This window comes from Galeopterus variegatus, unplaced genomic scaffold (genome assembly GCF_000696425.1).
Source record: "Galeopterus variegatus unplaced genomic scaffold, G_variegatus-3.0.2 Scaffold2087, whole genome shotgun sequence".
Lineage (NCBI taxonomy): Eukaryota > Metazoa > Chordata > Mammalia > Dermoptera > Cynocephalidae > Galeopterus > Galeopterus variegatus.
This window is the reverse complement of record NW_007728198.1, coordinates 167354-187400: the sequence shown is the minus strand read 5'-3', so window position 1 is coordinate 187400 and position 20047 is coordinate 167354. Positions and strand designations below refer to the sequence as shown.

Here is a 20047-nt window from a genome sequence, read left to right as displayed (position 1 = left end):
TATGATATGATATTAAGTACGAATAGGATACTTTTAGACAGAAAATGTTACTGCTCAGCACTTGCTTTAGTCTGTCTGGATACTATAACAAAATACCTTAGATGGAGTAATTTATAAACAACAGAAATTTATTGCCAACAGTTCTGGAGGTGAGGAAGTCCAATATCAAGGCCTGTAGATTCAGTGTCTGGTAAGGGTTCACTGTACTTCATAAGATATGGTGCCTTCTCAATGTGTACTCACATGGGAGAATTGGGGACAGGCTCCCCTTGACCTCTTTTATGAAGGCGCTAATCCCATTCGTAAGGGCTTCATCCTCCAGACCTAATCACCTCCCAAAGTCCACACCACATAATAGCATCATTGTAGGGGTCAGGCTTGATGAATTTTGGGGGGACATAAACATTCAGACCATAGCAGCACCAATTATTGTTTAAGAAATTAAACACACACATATGTTTTAATGTTTAAGTTTGTGTGAAATAACTCATGTTAAACAGTAATTTCAATTAAATGTAATTTAAGTGGCTATTTAATTTTCTTCTGGTAAGTAATTTCTACATGCCTCATTGCTTAGTGCCTCTGGATTTTTACACTTATAGGTCTTGAATATACACGTTCTTGATGACGATATTCCTGAGCTTAATGAGTATTTCCGTGTGACATTGGTTTCTGCAATTCCTGGAGATGGGAAACTAGGTTCAACTCCCACCAGTGGTGCGAGTATAGATCCTGAAAAGGAAACCACAGACATCACCATCAAAGCTAGTGATCATCCATATGGTAACCCACTCCTTTTGCAAGAATAATCCTCTCTTCTCTGAGTATACTTGGTTTTGTTAAGAATTTCTTAAGGCCTTTTTTTTGCAAATGATTGAAGTAGAACTCCTTCAGACCTTCTAACTTCTAAGCTCTTTAACGTCTAAGCTGCCATTTTGAGGAACATTGTTTATGAAAAAAAATATAAAGATCAATTTCTGAACTTTAATAATATATTTTGGAAAGATTTTGCAGGATTATTTAAAATGAAATAAAATATATTTATAGATATCAAAATTTCTTTAAAAATTTTACTACTGTGATATGTTAATACCTAAGTAATTGAAGTATTTTATAATTTATATTAAGGTTCAAGAAGTGAAGTTACTACTGTGTATTTATATTAATTTCTTTTTGTCTTATGCTGAAAAATGATAATTTTCTTAATTGGGGAATTGTCATAGATGTCTGAGCTAGTAAATTGAAAATGTTTTCTTTATTGAAAAGTAATATTTCTTGTATGGGAAAAAAGCAAGAACATCTGTTAACAGGTCCAAGTAGGAAACCTGAGAGGCTCTCCAACTCTGGTTTTCATAGTTAATATTTTTTTAAGTATTGCAAATCCTTTAGGATCCCATTAATCCTGTTCTACTGTAAGTTCAAGAATGAATTCTAGTGACTGTAGCCAAATATGAGTAAATGTTTGAAAATATGTATCTGAAAATCCCATCATTATTCCTTTTATTGATGTTTCCATTAAAAACAGCTTTCTTTAAGACAAGGAAAATTAACATTTTTAATTTTTCACATTCTGAAAGCTTATGAACATATTCCTTGTCAAATGCGTGATAATCAAATTTTCATTAAATTGTTTTCTACATAAAGGTCTTCAGAATTTTAGCTTGGTGATCAAAATAATTGTGTAAGATTGCTTCAAATGAATAAGAAATTCTTCCACAGATATTTGGAGGAAGAATGCCCAGTTCTCTCTGTCTCCACAGGCTTGCTGCAGTTCTCCACAGGGCTGCCTCCTCAGCCCGAGGACGCAATGACCCTGCCTGCAAGCAATGTTCCACATATCACTGTGCAGGAAGAAGATGGAGAAGTCAGGTTATTGGTTGTCCGTGCACAAGGACTCCTGGGGAGGGTGACTGCAAAATTTAGAACAGTGTCCTTGACAGCATTCAGTCCTGAGGACTACCTGGTAAATAACTCAATCCTTTCAAAGTTGTGTTTGTACTTGTAAAGCAGACATGATCCTTATCTCGAAGAATTGGAAGGGACATGCACTGTACCTGGAACATACTAAACAAGGAAAGTAAGCACTGATGGCATTCCAGCCTATTAAATTTATGCAAATTAAGGTGTTTTAGTGCATTGAAATTGAATATCAGATATCACTATTCTTGACCTTATTCTCATATACCAAGATGCAAGTGATCCCCACCATCCAGGTGCTTGCATTCCAGCTATTTGGACTGATGTTAAACAACTAATTAATTACTGAGTTACAGTTGTGAGGAGTGTTCAAAGTTGGTGATCTGGGAGAGAGGTCGTTGTTGTATTCAAGGAGAGCTTCCTTGGGGAAGTAACATTTATGCTGAGCTCTGAAGCTTAAGGAGGAGAAAAGTAGATGAAGGAGGGAAGAACCACTTGAGACTGGGTAAAGTGATGTGAGTAAAGGCTTTAGTGTGTAGGGAAGGCACAGGCTTGTCAAGAGGAGGTGAAAGAAGGTCAGTGTTTGTGGAATAAGAAGAGCTGAGTATGGTGAGAAACGATAAGGTATGCAGGGAGTGGGTCATTCAAGGCCTTACAGATCAGCCTACTGTGTTTTTGGCTTTTTTTTTTTTTTAATGAGAAGAAGTAATTGAAGAGTGTTATGCATTCATAAGAGATCACTATAGTGAACTGTCGAGAATGTGATATTTCAAGAGGTTATAGTATCTTGGACTAGGCTGGTGACAATGTGGATGAAAAGAAGTAGGTGGGCTCAGGAAATGTTTAAGACTTAAAATGGCCAGATTTGAGGATGGTTTAGTGTGAAGGATACAGCAGAAAAGAACGTCAAGAATGACTCACTAGTTCCTGGCACAAGTAACCTGCCACTCTACAATAGTATTGTAGAGAGAATTGGAGAAGGCACAGTTTTTAAGGGAAGATCATGAATTTAAGATTCTGGCAGAAATTATAAGAAAAACTTAAAGTAGTTTTTAGGACTTAAGTCTGGATATCAGAGGTTAGAGGTGTGAAGTTGGGAGTTGGGAACACGTACATAGTATTAAAAGCCTAGGCTATGACAGGTTTTCTAGACAGAAAGTCTAGAGAGAGTCTCGTGAACAACAGTTTTTAAAGGTCATAAGGAATGTCAAAATTGGCAAAGAATGCTGGAAAGGATGAGCCAGATATGTAGTAAAAAAACCAAGAGAGTGCAATATCATGGAATACTGGAGAAGGACATATTTCCAGAAGAGAAGTGGCCAAGTGTGTAGGATATTGTTCAAGTAAGATGGTTTCCTGAGACAGTCAAATGTCAGTTCTTTTGTTAAGACTTGTAGAATTACTCTACTATCAAGCTCTAGGTAAAGTTAATTACATTCTCTTTGAGCTAACTATATGTCTTTTATGGCACTTATTATTCTATTTGAACTATTTTGTTAAATACTTATCACTTCTCGAATGTTCTCCATGAAATCAAAGATTTGTCTTTGTCTTCTTGCATCTAAAATGGTGTCATGAATATGCTATGTGCTTGATAAATATTGAAAAACTGAATAAATGGGTGATTAAGTGAATTGGTAAATGGGTTTCTCAACTTATCTTTAGATCATTAATAGCTCCAAAATATGAAATATGGTTGCCCACACAAGCTAACACTAGAAAGCTTTAAACAACTTTAAAATGTATTCTTATAACATGAGAGGAGAATGCTTATATGAAATAATGGAAGAAAAAGAGCCTTAGGACTTTGATTTTGAATAGCTCTTTGTTTATCTTATGTGAACTTTCCTGAAGGGAGATCTTTGTTATGAACTGCAACTGCAAATACATAATCAAAAAAGATTAATAACAAATGGACCGATGAGTATTATTGCTTGGAGAAATTCTCAGAATGAAAATGCCATTATTCTACACTATTTAAATTTTTCATATAATTATTGATGTAATTTCAATAGTTTTAAATATAAGGCTACTTCAAAAAGTTCATGGAAATATTCATATTATCTCTTAATTCTGTGTTTCCATGAATGTTTTGAAGTGCCCTCATATACTTGGTTAAGAGAATTCCCTGTATCTCACTGAATTATTTATTTGGAAATTTGTGGATGTTACCCACTAAGATTTTTCATTTTCCTTGACTACTTTTTCAATGGGTATCCAAATAAGAAGAATAAAAATCCCTTTATTTAGTTGAAGTATATTTATTTAGAATGTATGTTGAATATTGTTTATATCCACCGAAGTGTTACCAATTTTGTATTTTACTTATGTTCTTCTGTTTCAGTATTTGTAAAAATTTGGGACATAAGAAACATTCTTATTTTGCAAATTCATATACAGAATAATTATAATCTAATGAATATTTTGTTTTTATTTCAGAGTGTTACTGGAACATTAGAATTTCAGCCAGGAGAAAGATATAAATACATTTCTGTCAACATCACTGATAACTCTATACCTGAACTGGAAAAATCTTTTAAAGTTGAGTTGTTAAATTTGGAGGGAGGAGGTAAGACTGGCGATTCAAAAATGTCAAATATCAAATATTTGCTAATCCACCTGCCAAGTGACAGTGGATTCTGTTAGGGAAGCATATTCCTTTGAATTAACCTCCCCCCTCCCCTTTTTTCAAATGAACTAGTTTTTGGAGAGAGCAGCCAGAAGGTTAACAATTGCTTAATATTTATGGTAGACAGTTTCTGATTGGTAGCCCCTTTCCTGGTAAAAAGAAAATTCCTGTTTCTCTCTACCTAAATATTGAGTGATAGTTTTATAAATTTATATCCAACTCATAGTTTCATTTAGATATACTTTTGCTGTGAGGTTTGGTTCATTCTGAGTAATATTCCTGTTTGTTATATGAACACCACCTATTGTTCTGATTTCTCCCCCTTTTGTTATCCATTGACCCTTTCCCAAAGTAGATGTGCTTTTAGAATCAAATAGTGCAATTGTGTGCTACATCACCACATTATACTTGTCATTGCTCCTGAAATCACCTCTTTCCTTTCTTCCTTTCCCAATTTTCATAGTAGCTCTGTTAGAGCTATCTCCAGATATGACACAGAAAAAAACTAGTCCTTTTATATAATATATTATGAGATGATTATTAATAAAACAAGTCAACAATACCTTATCCACAATTCTGCTATTCAGAAAGCTCTGATTATCAAAGGCTTTTGGCTTCAAAACTCATTTCGTGGCAAAACTCATTCGTATTGAAGTGAGGCTATTTGTGATATTTATACCATTTAAATGGACTATTTATATATGTTTCTTTGCAGAACTATTAACATGTTTGATTATTGGCTACTACTGGGATGTTATAGAATACATGTAATATACACTGTACTACCTTTACAAGTATAAGTAATTGAGAGTTGATAATGGTATTCATCATGACAGTTTCTTTCATTATAAAATCTGGTATTACTATCTTATTATTATTATTATTACCTTCTTCATTTTGATAAAGAATGTCATATTATATAAGCCATCCAAAGGGAGGGATTGGGTAGGACAGAAATATTAAAATTGTCTGTTTGTATAAAGTGGGACTGTGAGGTCGTTTTTCCATGTTCCCAAAGCCCAGATGGCAGCAAAGGAGACCAATACAGTGTTTGGGAGCAGGAAAATGATTAAACAGGGTCACAGCTTGGTTGAATGCAGAAAACAGTAAAAAAAGGCTAGATGACCTGTTTGTCAGGTGGCATGTAAAAATACCAGCTTTGCTTGTCCTTCAGAGACAAGTGCTCACATCTCCAAATCCTAATTTTCATAACAGGACTTTCATTAATAAAAAAGGTTACTATAAAATATTTGAAAAGTTGCCCTTTGTATTACTTGCAGCTAAAAATATTTATGTCGTAGAGAAAATGTTAGAGACCACTACTTAATATTGATTAATAACAGTATCAATTATTCTTTTAGTGATATTTGTGTGATCATAGTAATACTTGTGATTTTATATGGAAACTTTCCCCCATATCTCTAGAATGTGCATTGTTATATATTAATTGGGCATAAATACTCATTTGAAAACCAATCTTGAAGTTTCTTAGTAAGCAATAGTAGCAGAGAATCTGATTTTCCCTGCAGTGAGTTGGGATTGAAGTAAAAAAAAAAAAATCTAAACAAAGACCTCCACTCCTAGACTCATATCTAGGAACCACCTAGTATGTGAAATAGCTGCTTGTAGAGCTAAATTCTTTTGAGGGTCAAGGATGCACCTCTTATTCCATACTGTTTTGTCTATAAAACTGATTCTACATAAGGTAGCCACAACCTGAATAGATGTTTTATGCTAGCCAAAGTAGAAGGAGTATATGGTGTTGAACTTCACACCTCTTTCTTATGACTTCTGGATAGCATGTACTGGAAATGCTGGAAACCCATTTTGCCTCTTAAGTCTCTAAGATAATTTCAGGTTCTGGGTGCTGTAAATTTTCACACCTTGTGTATCCCAGTTCTGTTGAGTGGGAAAAACAGAAAAGCAGGGCAGATACTAACATGTCAATTAAGGGTATTGGTAGAAGCACCCATGTATGGATGTGGCTTTGCTTTTCTTGCTCTCCTTTTCCATTGCTATCATCACTGCCTTTCCTGTCTTCTTGGTTTGCAAATATTTGGTAAAATATGATTGGGGTATAAGATGTATTAGAAACAAAGGTATAACCTCTTGCTCTTTGTTATAATCCTTGTATATCATCAAGGTACTTTATATATTTACAGTATTATTTATTTTGCATTATTTTATTTGATCGTTGTAGCATTTTTTCTAAGAGGCAGCACCTTTTGTCGGTGAGAAAACTGAGATACCAAGAGGCTTAGTGACTTGCTGAAGCTTTTACAGCTGGTATCTCTCATGGCCAGGGATGAAGCAGAATTTCTAGACTGCTTGTCTAGGGCTCTTTCCATAATGTCTGTGGCAAGAGGGTGATCAAGTTTGAGAATGGTAAATATAGTGGGGGTTTGGATGTGTGGATGGAAGGAAATGTTAGATGCAGTTCCTTGGTTTTGAATTGAGTGGTAAGGTGACTGTCGCATGCATATAGGCGTAAGTATATGATTATATATACACATAAATATTTTTGAAATATTTATAATGCTAAAAAATAATTTACATTGCTTTAAGTAAATAATTGCAAGTTTAGAAATAAAATAGTTAAATTGGTGGAAATGACAAATACCAATTACAATTTAAGTGGAGTATTTCCTGAAACTGTGAATGAATTTTGGTAATTTTATAGCTTCACTGATGTTATAATTGAACCATTTAAAATGATCTCTTTTCTGTGGAAGAATGCATGTCACTGGGTGGATATTACTGCATTTTCCTCTTTGCTTGATTGGTTTTAAGAGCTCTCTATTCTCTCATTGTGTCAATGTGTATTGTGTGGGTTGTGTCTCTGTGTGTCTCCTTGTGAAGTGGCTGAACTCTTTAGGGCTGATGGCAGTGGTAGTGGTGATGGGGACATGGAATTCTTCCTTCCAACTATTCACAAACGTGGTAAGCTGCTGTTTCAAAGTCCTTTACTATTATATGTGTTTTTTAATTTTAACATCTCTTTTTGGAGACAACAGTACTAACCACTTATTGACGCCTGCTAATTGTAGGACCTTTACATATTTTATCTCATTAGCCATCAGAGCAACATTATGAAGCATTATTTACTCCATGTGATAGTCACCCAACTAGAAAGGGATTAAGTCAGAATCAAATCCCTGTCTGCCTCCGAAGCCTAGACTCTCCTCTTTGTAGGAACCTAATGCAGTTTCCTGATTCTAATTGTGATAGAAAATTTGCTTGCATGCAATTTATAAAAATGATGGTTGAAAAACATTTTACATAGCTTTGAACACCTAAAAAGATATAAATGGAACATTTGTATTTTATGTTAAATGTGTTACATTGAACAAAAAGAACCATGAGCTTTTTTATTTTTCATTTTTTAATTTTTTTTAATATATCAATATACGGTGTAGTTGATTTTCATGTCCCTTTACCGATTTCTCCTTTACCCCCTTCTTCTCCCTCTTTCCCCCCATCAACGTCATATCTGCTCACTTGTCTTAACAAGTTCAAGGACTTGTTGAGATTGTTGTGTCTTATTTTTTTCTCCCATGCCCATTTATTTGTTATTTGTTTATATATTTATTTATTTTTATTAGCTCCCACAAAAAAGTGAGAACATGTGGTATTTCTCTTTCTGTGTCTGGCCTCTTTCACTTAATATAATTTTCTCTTAAGTCATCCATGTTGCAGTGAATGGTAGTATTTCTTTTTTTTTTTTATAATAGACTAGTATTCCATTGTGTAGATATACCACATTTTCCTTATCCACTCATCTGATGATGAGCACTTAGGCCGGTTCCAACTCTTGGCTATTGTAAATAGAGCTGCAATAAACAAGGGAGTACAGGTATCCCTTCAACATGATGATTTCCATTCCTCTGGGTATATATTCATCAGTGGAATGGCTGGGTCATATGGTAGATCTCTCTGTAATTGTTTGAGGGACCTCCATACCATTTTCCATAAAGGCTGCACCATTTTGCAGTCCCACCAACAGTGAAGGAAGGTTCATATGTAGTATTTAGTCAAAAGAAATGGGAAGAAGAAATTAGGAAGAAAATAAATGGGAGAATAAGTTGCCAATTAATGAAGGGAATGGTGAAAAGAGATGCCTTTTGAAGCAGATTCATATACAAACATGGTTTAGCTTTTTGCCTCAAATATTTTTTCATATGTGGAGAAAATAGAATACTTGATTTTGGAGGAGAGCACTTTCTAATCCTCAAATATTCTTTTTTCATAATGTCAGGTTTTATATTTTATTGTCAGAACTTATGTTTCCACCCTCCTTATTTCTAACTTCCATTAATGCTTCATGCAACCTCTTTTTATTTTAGGATTGTTCATTTTCTTGTCTGTAGATAACAATACAGTGTAAAAATTAAACATACTTCTTAAGAAAAAAATTACTTCCTTCTTTAGATCATGACATCTTTTTAGTTACAGGATTCGACTATTTGGGATCAGGAGAGATAGATCTATAATATAGTACTATGATAAAAAATATAGGTCTAGAATTAATACACTTTGGACACCAAGAATCTGTTCAGTCAGATTAACTAAAATCATAGGAAAAACTACTGTTTTGTAAAGGTAAGAGTCATTTTGGCTCATGTTCTTTTAAGGTCAGGAAAGGTCGTGGGAGACCTTCCTCATAACTCTGTGTGGAAGAATGTTCTCTTTCATTCAGAAGAAAAAGAAAAACAAGTTTTCATTATTCATCTCCAAGTGCTTATGCAGCACTTGTGTATCACATTGGTGCCAAAGCAGGGAAAGGTCATAAAAGCATGAATATGTGTGGCAACCATTTGTGTCTGCCTTTCTTTCTAAAACAAATTAGAATGTACTCAATGAATAGAAGGACTCTTTTCAAAAAGTTGTTCCTTGGCTTTTCCTTTGGTTTGTAAATTACTGATTAACATTTTTTTGCCATTTGTTGGAACTTGTTCATGCAGCCAGTCTAGGAATGGCTTCCCAAATTCTAGTGACAATCGCTGCCTCTGACCATGCTCATGGCGTATTTGAATTTAACCCTGAGTCACTCTTTGTCAGTGGAACTGAACCAGAAGATGGGCACAGCACTGTTATATTAAATGTGAGTAACTTTTCCCTTCATTCCTACATACTTTATGTTCTTTTAAAGACTTTTTTATTGCATTATGAAGGTAAGTTTTATGTTTTCTTTTTTCTGTGTAAGTGGAGGGGAATGAGCCTTTTGGCATACATTACAAATTGATAATTGAATAGTGATTTGGCATTTGTCTTAGTGTTTAGTTTTGCATATGGATTCATTTTATTGTTCTGAGAATTCCTGACCCTTAAGGAATATAATGGAGCTGTACTACAAGTACTTATCTTACACAGATTTTTCTATTAGTTTAGATAGGCTATGGTAACAAACATCTCCAAAATCTCAATGGTTTAGTACAACAAAGATTTGTTTTTAACTCATAGTATATGTTCAACTTAAGTTGGGAAGGGGCTCTGATCATCAATCACTTTAAGAACCAAAGATTACAGAGGCTATATCTCAACAGGCTCATTTATATTCATAGGGGTTGGGAGGAAGATGTGGATTTGGAGAACTGCATACTGGCTCTTGCGGCTTCATTCTGGAAGTGATTTACATCATTTCCACTTATATTTCATTGGTTAAAGCAAGTCGCATGTTCATCATGCCTAATGTCAGTGGGTGAATACAATTCTATCCTGTCTGTCCTTCAGAAGAAAAGAAAATCCAAAACATTCGTGAACAGCAATAATAATAACTTTATATGATGCGAGTATGCGTGTGTGTTTGTGTGTGTGTCTACGCTGCTTTGTTCCAGTAGAAATTAAGAAAGATTTTATTGTTCGGTGACTCAGAGAAGCTTGAAGCTTGCTCAGCTTCCTCAGATTTTATACAAATAATGAGGAAAGATCATTCAAACATATCCTTTTGTACTATTATGGCAGATCTTCAATAAATTGTGGAATAAATTGAACAACTTTCGAAAGTATAACTAATTACTCAGGAAGGAAACAAAAAAGAATTAAGGGAAAGGATCAAGTTTTATAAAATTACTGTCTCTAATTTTATTTTGAGTTAACATTTGTATTTTAAGTACAGATGAAATTACTCCTGGTTGTGACTTATTTGGAGTCATTTTTAAGGTTTCCATTCTTCTTAACTTATTATTGACAAAAGCTTTTCTTCCTTCTTAAATGTATTTTATTATACCCTTGGGTCAAATATACTTTTTGCTGAGTTTGTTTTTTGTATTATATTTAAGATAAAAGGAAATATGATTTGTTTTAAGAATGAGTTTACACTAACTTTTCAGAAAAATATCACTCATCTATTTCTTACAATGAAGTATATACATCATTCTTGCAGTGAATGTAAAATTTTCATGAGTATGCTTAAATATAATAGTTAATCACACTTGATTTATTGCTGATATGTATCACTGCACAAGATACAGCTATACTTTAGTTAGAAGCTAAAAATTTTCCATCAATCATAGTTTCATGTAGCAATCACTTTTTAAATACCCTCCATTTGTAAGAATCTGAGGTTCTTCAAAGATGGGTAGTATATAACCCCTGTCTTCAATAATCTTATTGTCTTGAGAACAACTTGTATAAAATAAAACTAAAATCTGTTATGCTGCTATTGTTATTGTATTTATAAATCTTGCAGTCCATTGTTTCAACCTCTCTTTTAATACTTTTATATTAAATATTTTGTAGGTTGTGAGAAGTCATGGAGCTCTGTCTCGAGTGACTTTGCATTGGAGCATAGACTCTGATCCTGATGGTGATCTTGCCTTCACCTCTGGCAACATCACATTTGAGATTGGGCAGACGAGTGCCAACATCACAATGGAAATATTGCCTGATGAAGATCCCGAACTGGATAAGGCATTTTCTGTGTCAATTCTCAGTGTCTCCAGTGGTTCTTTGGGAGTTCACACTAATGCCACATTAACAGTTTTGGCTAGTGATGATCCTTGTGGGGTATTCATCTTTTCTGAAAAGAATAGACCTATTAAAGTTGAGGAAGCAACCCAGAACATCACGTTGTCAATAATAAGGTTGAAAGGCCTCCTGGGAAAAGTCATAGTCTCATATGCAACGCTAGATGATATGAAAAAACCACCTTCTTTTCCACCTAATTTAGCCAGAGCAACTCAAGGAAGAGACTATGTATCAACTTCTGGATTTGCTCTTTTCAGAGCTAATCAGAGTGAGGCAACAATAGCTATTTCAATTTTGGATGATGATGAACCAGAGAGGTCAGAGTCTGTGTTTATTGAACTACTCAACTCTACTTTAATAGAGAAAGTACAGAATCGCCCAAGTAAGTACCCATTAGTTTGTTGTTATTATTAGAGATAAGAATCCTAAAATAATAAATTTAGAATTGGGTATAATAGAAATTTCTATAAAAATAATAAGTTCTAACTGTGAAAGTGTCATCTTACAAAACTTCATATATAAGGAAGTGAGACAAATTTTTTCTTGAAAATCACATTAATCACATTTTAAAAGTCAGTTATGTCTCCAAACTAAATTTTAGAAATTTCTATGTAATCCATGTAAACTGACCTTTAGTATTATTGTATATATGTCACAGCTAAAAAAACATTCTAGAATCAATCTGGGGAGTCCAAAGACAATCTAGAAGCAAGAGCCGGGGTCTGTCTCACCTTGATCCACTTCTGGAGGATTCCCTAGCCAACCTGAGCTCTTTGTATTGGCAGGCAGCATGTGGGTCTGGCAACTGTGTGGGGGAAGGGGATAGTGATTGCACATAAGAATGAGGAGTGAGGAATGACCGACTTTGGGCAGAGGATCTGGTGCAGCAGCTTCTGCTGGAAAGTCGTGACTGCTCTCCTTGGGGCTTTGGCCAGTGGCTTTGTAGAGGCAGTGGACTGGGTACAGGTAGGGAGCAGGACTTGAGCTTGGTGGAGCTGAAAGCAGCTATTGTATTAAGACCTGTTCATTAGTTACACCTTTTTAAGAAGACATACAGCTCTAGAAAGGTGTTTTTAAATAAAGAGAAGAAGCTTATTATAAATAAGCTTACTTATTTCCTAGAATAAGGAAATAAGTAAGGGAATAAAGATCAGTGATATTAATTTAATATTAATTTTAGGAAAACAAGTAAACCTTTAGGATACTTGTATTAAATCGATTAAAATGTAAGATTCCAAGATCTGCATGCTGACTATGTTCTGCCATATGTTTTTAAGGCTTCTTACAACCAAGTTTTTTCACATTACTGTAGCACCCAGATGAATATTCTATATAGGGTGAGCAACCTTCTTGCCCACAATGTAAATAATTGTAGTCCAGGGTTATAGAAGGAAATTTACTTTATAGGACATTTGCTGATATTAAATCTTCAGGTTACAGTCAAGGTTAAAAATTCTCACAGAATACCCCCCACATATTTAAAGCAAGATTTAGGATTAGTTATGATAGCAAAGAAATTAAAACCAATATTTGGTCTTAAGTAAGAATTATAAATCACAGCCTGGTCTTCAGGGAACTCATGATTTATTGAGGTAGAAATGAAACCAGGAGGGGCTATCACCGATAATGATGGCTAGGAGCTGTGGGTATTGACGTCAGATAAATTATGTTTCAATGTATAGTAATAAGCTGCTGAACATAACCTGTTTAAGCCACAGTTTACTTATCTGTAATATGGAAATATTATGAGGATTAAATATTATAAGATGTGAAAAAATTAATACAGTGTTTGGCACATGGTAAACATTCGATAAATGTGAGCAATTATTATTATTAAAGTTGTATATGCAGAGTATCTATGTGCTGCAGGACAGGAGAAATAATCAACATGTATTTTATGCTGGAACCAGGTAGCATACTCAAGGTAATTCAGAATAGGCATAAAGCTATGATATGAGATAAGAAAAGAACAATGAAGTACAAATCTGTGTGATATTGACTCAAATTTTTATAGGCCAAAGCAGTGTAGTACCTTGCAGGGTCTTTACTTCTCTGAGTGTGTTCCTCCAGTAAGGAGAGCAATGTAAGAAAACTGTCACCACTGGGTAAGGGCATAGGGCAGGATGAACAGTCACAGGTAATCTACAGTTTTATACCTCGTTTGGTGAGAAATTGTAGATAGGGAGCAGGAGATTAGGCATACCCTTATAGGAGTCTCTTGATTGTATCCGACAGGTACTAGTGCCTAAGCTAACTTCCTCAACTTCTTTGTGCTCCTGATTCCTCATCTGTAAAATGTAGAGAGCATATGGGAATTAAATGACTTAATATGCTAAAAGCACTTAGAATGATGCCTGGTCAATAGTCCACACTCAAAAAATGTCACCTGCTGCTATGACTGTCTGTCACTGCCATTCTTTGCTAATTTAGTTGAATTTAATTTTATTATATTGATTCATAATTTATTATTTTAATTACTATATAATCTAGGATTGTCTGGGCCCATTGAAATTAAATGGTGTTATTACCAGTTTTTAGGTTAAATTGTCTTAAAATGTTTAATTTTATTCATAATCACATACTTTCAAATGCCACAATTGTTAGAGAGTATTCTAAATATGAACTCAAAATTGTTTATACTTTATTTGTGCTAAAAGTAACTTTTTATATTGCTTTGGCAAGGATGCTGATTGGAATTAACCCTGTAAAATAAATCAGAGGGAATTTGTGGAAGGCCCTAAAAGCCTTCAAAATAAGTTTTGCTCTCTCTGAAATTAATAGGAAGTAAGAAGGGAGCCTTAAACTTATTAGCACACTTACAGCAGCACTGATGCTGCATTGAGGCTGTCTCTGATTTCTGGACAAGTGTATAAGTCCGTTGGGGCTATTATAACAAACTACCATAGGCTGGGTAGCTTATAAACAACAGAAATTTATTTCCACAGTTCTGGGGCTGGAAAGTTAAAGATCAAGGCCCAGCAGATTCATTGTCTGGTGAGACCTGCTTCCTGGTTCCCAGATAGTGTCTTCTTGCTGTGTCCTCACATGGTGGAAAAGGTCTCTCTTGGGCCTATTTTATAAGGGCACTAATTCCATTTATGAGGGCTCCATGCCCGTGACCTAATCACCTCCCAAAGGCTCCACCTCCTAATACCATCACCTTGGTGGTTAGGATTTCAACATGTGAATTTTGGGTGACACAAACATTCAGACCACAGCAACGAGGTAGTTAGTGACTATTAACTAAGATTACGCAGGGAGGAACAGGCTTCTCAGGGAAGGCAATGAAGCAGAGAAGCAGTAATTTAATTACAGTGTGATGATTTGCAGTTGGCCTTGGAGGTCAAGGAACTAAATTACTTCCCTACTCAATTCTGTAATTCAAATGCTGTGTTCTTTTCTTTTAAATGGCATGATGGTGAACTAAGTAAAAGAGCCTAATTCTGTAGGTTTCATCATTATCTGTTGTGGTATCATGTTAAATGAAATTAATTGCACTCTAGCTATTTTTTTCCTTTTGATAAACTTCTAGTACTTATTAAAATATTCGTGTGGGTAACTGTTTCTTTGCTAAGTATTCTATAATAAAAATCTCCCTACAATGTAAGCTACAAGAGAGCAGGTGATTTTTGCTTAATTAATTTTTGTATCCCCGGTGTCCAAATTGATGCTGGTACATAGTAATCAATAAATATTTTTTAATGTAAATAGCAGAGAGAAAACACCAAGTGAGGATCCCATTTGGCTGATGGAGTCTTGCTGAAGCTTCTTGATGACTTTTGGCCACTTGGAATTTTGATATATTAGCTTTTCTTCTACCTTTTAGTTTCAAATTCTCCACGCCTTGGGCCTAAGATACAAACTATTGCCCATCTAATTATCCTTGCCAATGATGATGCATTTGGAACTCTTCAGCTCTCAGCTCCAATTGTTCGAGTGGCAGAGAATCATGTTGGACCCATTATCAATGTGACTAGAACAGGAGGAGCATTTGCAGATGTTTCTGTGAAGTTTAAAGCTGTGCCAATAACTGCAATCGCTGGTAAGAAAAGACATCTAAGGAGCAGTGAAGTGTTTTAGAGAGACTTGTATCCTTGATTAGCAATGTCACTTAAATACGTAATTAGAAAAATCAACTAGAAAACAGAAATATTCTTATATTTTTTAAAGGCACAAATCTAGAGCTCTCATATATTTATGACACTGAATTTGTAGAATTTGTGAAAATGTCAGCCAAATTGTATATGAATTCAAAAGCCAAATGTATATTATTGTATATGAGTTCATAATTGCGTGTGAATTGTATATGAATTCAAAATATGCCCAAACGTATGAAAAGTAAACTAAGGAAAACATTGGCTTTCTGTGTGTGTAACTTTTTCGTGTTTTGAAAGGGATTCATGCGTAAATGACTGCTGAGGAATGCAGGGAAAAATGAGGAGCCATAAGATTTCAGTGCTTGGTAACAGCCTTATCTCTGGACCCCTTTATGTTGCTTGTTTATTTATTTATGAAGATCATGAAAGAGGCAATGATTTAACTGTTTTATGTATAAGCAAAATGATTTCATTGCCAATTACGAACATTAGGAGACTGTCTTCTTTGGTAGTGCACTTCCAGCATCTAGGGGGAGATTTGCCTAAAAGCTATTTAATTAGAATCTTTCTAGTGTGCTCTCAAAGGAACAGGAGTGTGAATGGACAGGATACCATGACTAAATTTTTAAAATAAGTCATATGGGCATGACACTTGTTTGAAAAGACAATAAATGAGGCTCATCTAGTACCCAAGTGGTGTGTGTGTGTGTGTGTGTGTGTGTGTGTGTATTTGTGTGTGCATATTTGGGGCTGGGTGTCCCGTAGGAATGCCTCTAGGTAGCCATGTGGGTAGGTGGTGGTCTATCTTCTTTGTGTTCTAAGAAATTAGCCTTCAGACTCCATAGTGTCCCTATTTTCCCCACCCACTCTTTGACCAGAAACAAAGATCTTGCCACCCTGAGCAATACTTCAGAAGCAGCTTTTAATCCAACTTTGTAGGAAAATCTGTTGCTTCCAGCTATATCACTGGTGATGCTAACATGCCTGTATCTGTGCAGCAGTATAATTTTTATCTTTCCAGTGAGATTAGAATTCTAGTTCTGTTTTTGTTCTAAAAGTTTATATACATTTTTTCTTTTTTTTGTAGATAAGGGGCCATCTTTTGGTAATGAATCTCTCTCTCTGTGTATATATGTATATGTATGTATGTATAAATAGACCAAATTATGTACACACCTTTTTGAAAATGAAGGAATGGACTTTAGCATCCTTAGGAAGTTGTTTTCATTATTTTGTGATATGATCAAATTCATTTTTCTAGTGAGAGAGGTAAAAATGTTCTTGCTTAAAATAAATGTAGTCAATTTTCAAAGAAGTATATTCTTTCCAAGTATAGCTATAAAGTTTGATACCTAATAGTGTCTGCCTACTATATGGAATGTTTATTATCATATTTTGGATTAAGTCTTAGCATTTTACTTTTTGTCTTTGCAGGTGAAGATTATAGCATAGCCTCATCAGATGTGGTCTTGCTAGAAGGGGAAACCAGTAAAGCTGTGCCAATATATATCCTTAATGACATTTACCCTGAGCTGGAAGAATCTTTTCTCGTGCAACTGCTGAATGAAACTACAGGAGGAGCCAAACTAGGGGCTTTAACAGAGGCAATCATTATTATTGAGGCCTCTGATGACCCCTATGGATTATTTGGTAATCAAACTAGTTTGTGTCTCTCTTTTATTTGTCTCTATAGATTTTAGATAATAACCTCTTTTTTATTTTTAAAGACTCTGAATTTATTAATTTATTTGTTTTCTTTTTCAACATGCTATTACTGATATACAGGGCAGCTATGTACAGTCACTGGCAGTGGTTAGTGGTTATTAAAAAAGGCAAAGTAAATCAGTTTCTTAGTATATACATGGAAGTCACAAACTATTGACTTTTGTGTCAGATTTGGCTCCTAGATGTGTTCTGTAAGTCTTAGGCAATTCTTGAAAAAGTTAATTTAATTTACAGAAATTTACACAAAAATCTAGATCTCTGGGCTCTCTTGATAAACAGGAAAATCTGGCAGCATCGAGCCCCCGTTCCTGTATGTCATCAGTCATGGGAGCGAAGTAGCAACTGCCCCTCTGGACCAGGCTGTACTGGGCAGGCAGCCACAGAGCTCATGGGACCTATTTCACTCATGGCTTGTATATCCCTGACCTCTGTGGCCATCTGAGTTTATGATTTCTGCTTCTGTCACAATGAAAAATAATTTGGAAATTTTGGCAGGCCTGACCAATCTATGTCACAGCCTGTTGCCATGATTTTGTGAGGTGTATCTACCTAGATTGCTTAGAGGGAAGAATAATTCACTTTAGGATGGCACTTGGTTAGCTCTGTGTTGACTCAGTTTCGTATTTGGAATTAACTCTGTTATGTCTGTCCTTCAGGTTTTCAGATTACTAAACTTATTGTAGAGGAACCTGAGTTTAACTCAGTGAAGGTAAACCTGCCAATAATTCGAAATTCTGGGACACTCGGCAATGTTACTGTTCAGTGGGTTGCCACCATTAATGGACAGCTTGCTACTGGCGACCTGCGAGTTGTCTCAGGTAATGTGACCTTTGCCCCTGGGGAAACCATTCAAACCTTGTTGTTAGAGGTCCTGGCTGACGACGTTCCGGAGATTGAAGAGGTGAGAGGAATGGCTAGTATAGAATGACACTGTAAATCATACCTTGTCTTGTAGTGACTAGAACAGATGGCTGTTGTGACATTTTGGAGAGGATGTCAAATAAATTATTTTGGCAAGAGTGTTCAAAATATGGTAGTGTTAAAGTTATCCTTACATATAACCAAAGCAGAAACATTCTGGAAATAAAAAGTGTACACATTTCATTTTACTAGTATAAATTTTTTTTGTACAATTACATTGTATTTTTCAACACTTTACTTGATTAGCTAAATATGTGTACCAGTATTTTTTCATCATAATTTTTACTATATTTGTTTCATATAAACTCTTAATTTATATCCTTACTCCCTCTTGGCTCAAGTATGAGCCAGTCAATCTTAATTAAGTGTAGAGTAAGTGTAGAATGTGGTTTTTCCACTTATTTATTCATTTATTCGTTAACTAATATGGAGAATTTACTATATGACAAATTTGATGCTAGATACATCTTCCTAATATTTATTTTTGTGATAAAGAAGCAAGGTGACAAAAATAGAGTCTCAGTGAAAAAGTTGATTTATCACTAGCATATATTGGCTGAAGAAATTTATTTTATGAAATTCTAGTATTTTTAAAGTCTGTATCTCATAAAATTACTTTTAATATCATTTGTGCTTTAATAGTATCAAATTTTGGGGCCGGCCCGGTGGCGCACTGCTACAGTGCACCGCTTGGGAGCGCGGCGGCGCTCCCACCGAGGGTTCGGATCCCACATACAGACCGGCCGCTCACTGGCTGAGCGAGGTGCGGGCGCAACACCGAGGGTTGCGATCCTGTTGCCAGTCCCGGTCCGGTATGGGCGCGACACTGAGGGTTGCGATCCGTTGCCAGTCATGAAAAAAGACAAAAAGGAAAAAAAAAATAGTATCAAATTTTTATAGAAGTCCATAAAATTTCTTTTGAATCCTAATTGTATCATTATTTTCTTCTAAGATATTATGTATTTAGTGATATATATAAAGCACTTTTCTTCTCTCTAAATTTAGGTGGTATTACAATATGTTTTTGTTTTAAATTTTGTCAGAGAATTTCCATTTAAGATAATGTGAGAAATAAAACATAATAGATTACCTATCCATTAAAATGTATATACAGTATTTTCTCTAAATAAAAAAAAAGGTATAGGATATAAAAGTCATGTTATTGAAATGATAAATGTAAAGAGGTATCTTAAAATTGATTTGCATGATTATATAACTGAATATTAATACTCTATTATTAAAAGTTGATGATGGATTATTCTGTTATGTGCTGTTTTGTAAATGTAAGGAGTTTTGAGTCGATTTATGTTTCATTCCATTTTGTTCTTGTACTTGTATGGATATGTTTAATGTATTTCCCCCCCTACGTCATTCTTAATCTAATTTCAGAACTGGGATGCTGTTAAGGAAGTTTTCACTGTATTTTTAGGTTATCCAAGTGCAACTAACTGATGCCTCTGGTGGAGGTACTATTGGGTTAGATCGAGTGGCAAATATTATTATTCCTGCCAATGATAACCCTTATGGTACAGTAGCCTTTGTTCAGTCGGTTTACCGTGTTCAAGAGCCTCTGGAAAGAAGTTCCTGTGCTAACATAACTGTCAGGCGAAGGTATATGAGATGGGGAGCCATGGGAGTTGTGGGTGGTGGGGAGGGATCCCTTGCACAATTAAATGATTTAGGTTTGATGGTTTCTCTATACTATACATTGTTTTACAGGTTATTATAATGTGTGAATTGAATTATGCCTATTACTATGAAGAGCCATCGTATCATACTTATTATTAGTGAA

The 20047-nt window shown here is 35.0% G+C and overlaps 1 protein-coding gene across 1 annotated transcript in view; it reads left to right on the top strand.

The window, feature by feature from the left end:
* GPR98 (G protein-coupled receptor 98) overlaps positions 1 to 20047 on the top strand; it is a gene marked incomplete at its 3' end in the record, with an annotated part of 235145 nt that overhangs the window by 54821 nt on the left and 160277 nt on the right. The window contains exons 22-31 of the mRNA XM_008580425.1: positions 603 to 783; positions 1761 to 1963; positions 4357 to 4486; positions 7406 to 7486; positions 9508 to 9647; positions 11285 to 11894; positions 15339 to 15554; positions 17044 to 17259; positions 17991 to 18235; positions 19685 to 19866. Of these exons, the coding sequence (XP_008578647.1) occupies positions 603 to 783; positions 1761 to 1963; positions 4357 to 4486; positions 7406 to 7486; positions 9508 to 9647; positions 11285 to 11894; positions 15339 to 15554; positions 17044 to 17259; positions 17991 to 18235; positions 19685 to 19866 (2204 nt within the window). The remainder of the gene's footprint in view (positions 1 to 602; positions 784 to 1760; positions 1964 to 4356; positions 4487 to 7405; positions 7487 to 9507; positions 9648 to 11284; positions 11895 to 15338; positions 15555 to 17043; positions 17260 to 17990; positions 18236 to 19684; positions 19867 to 20047) is intronic.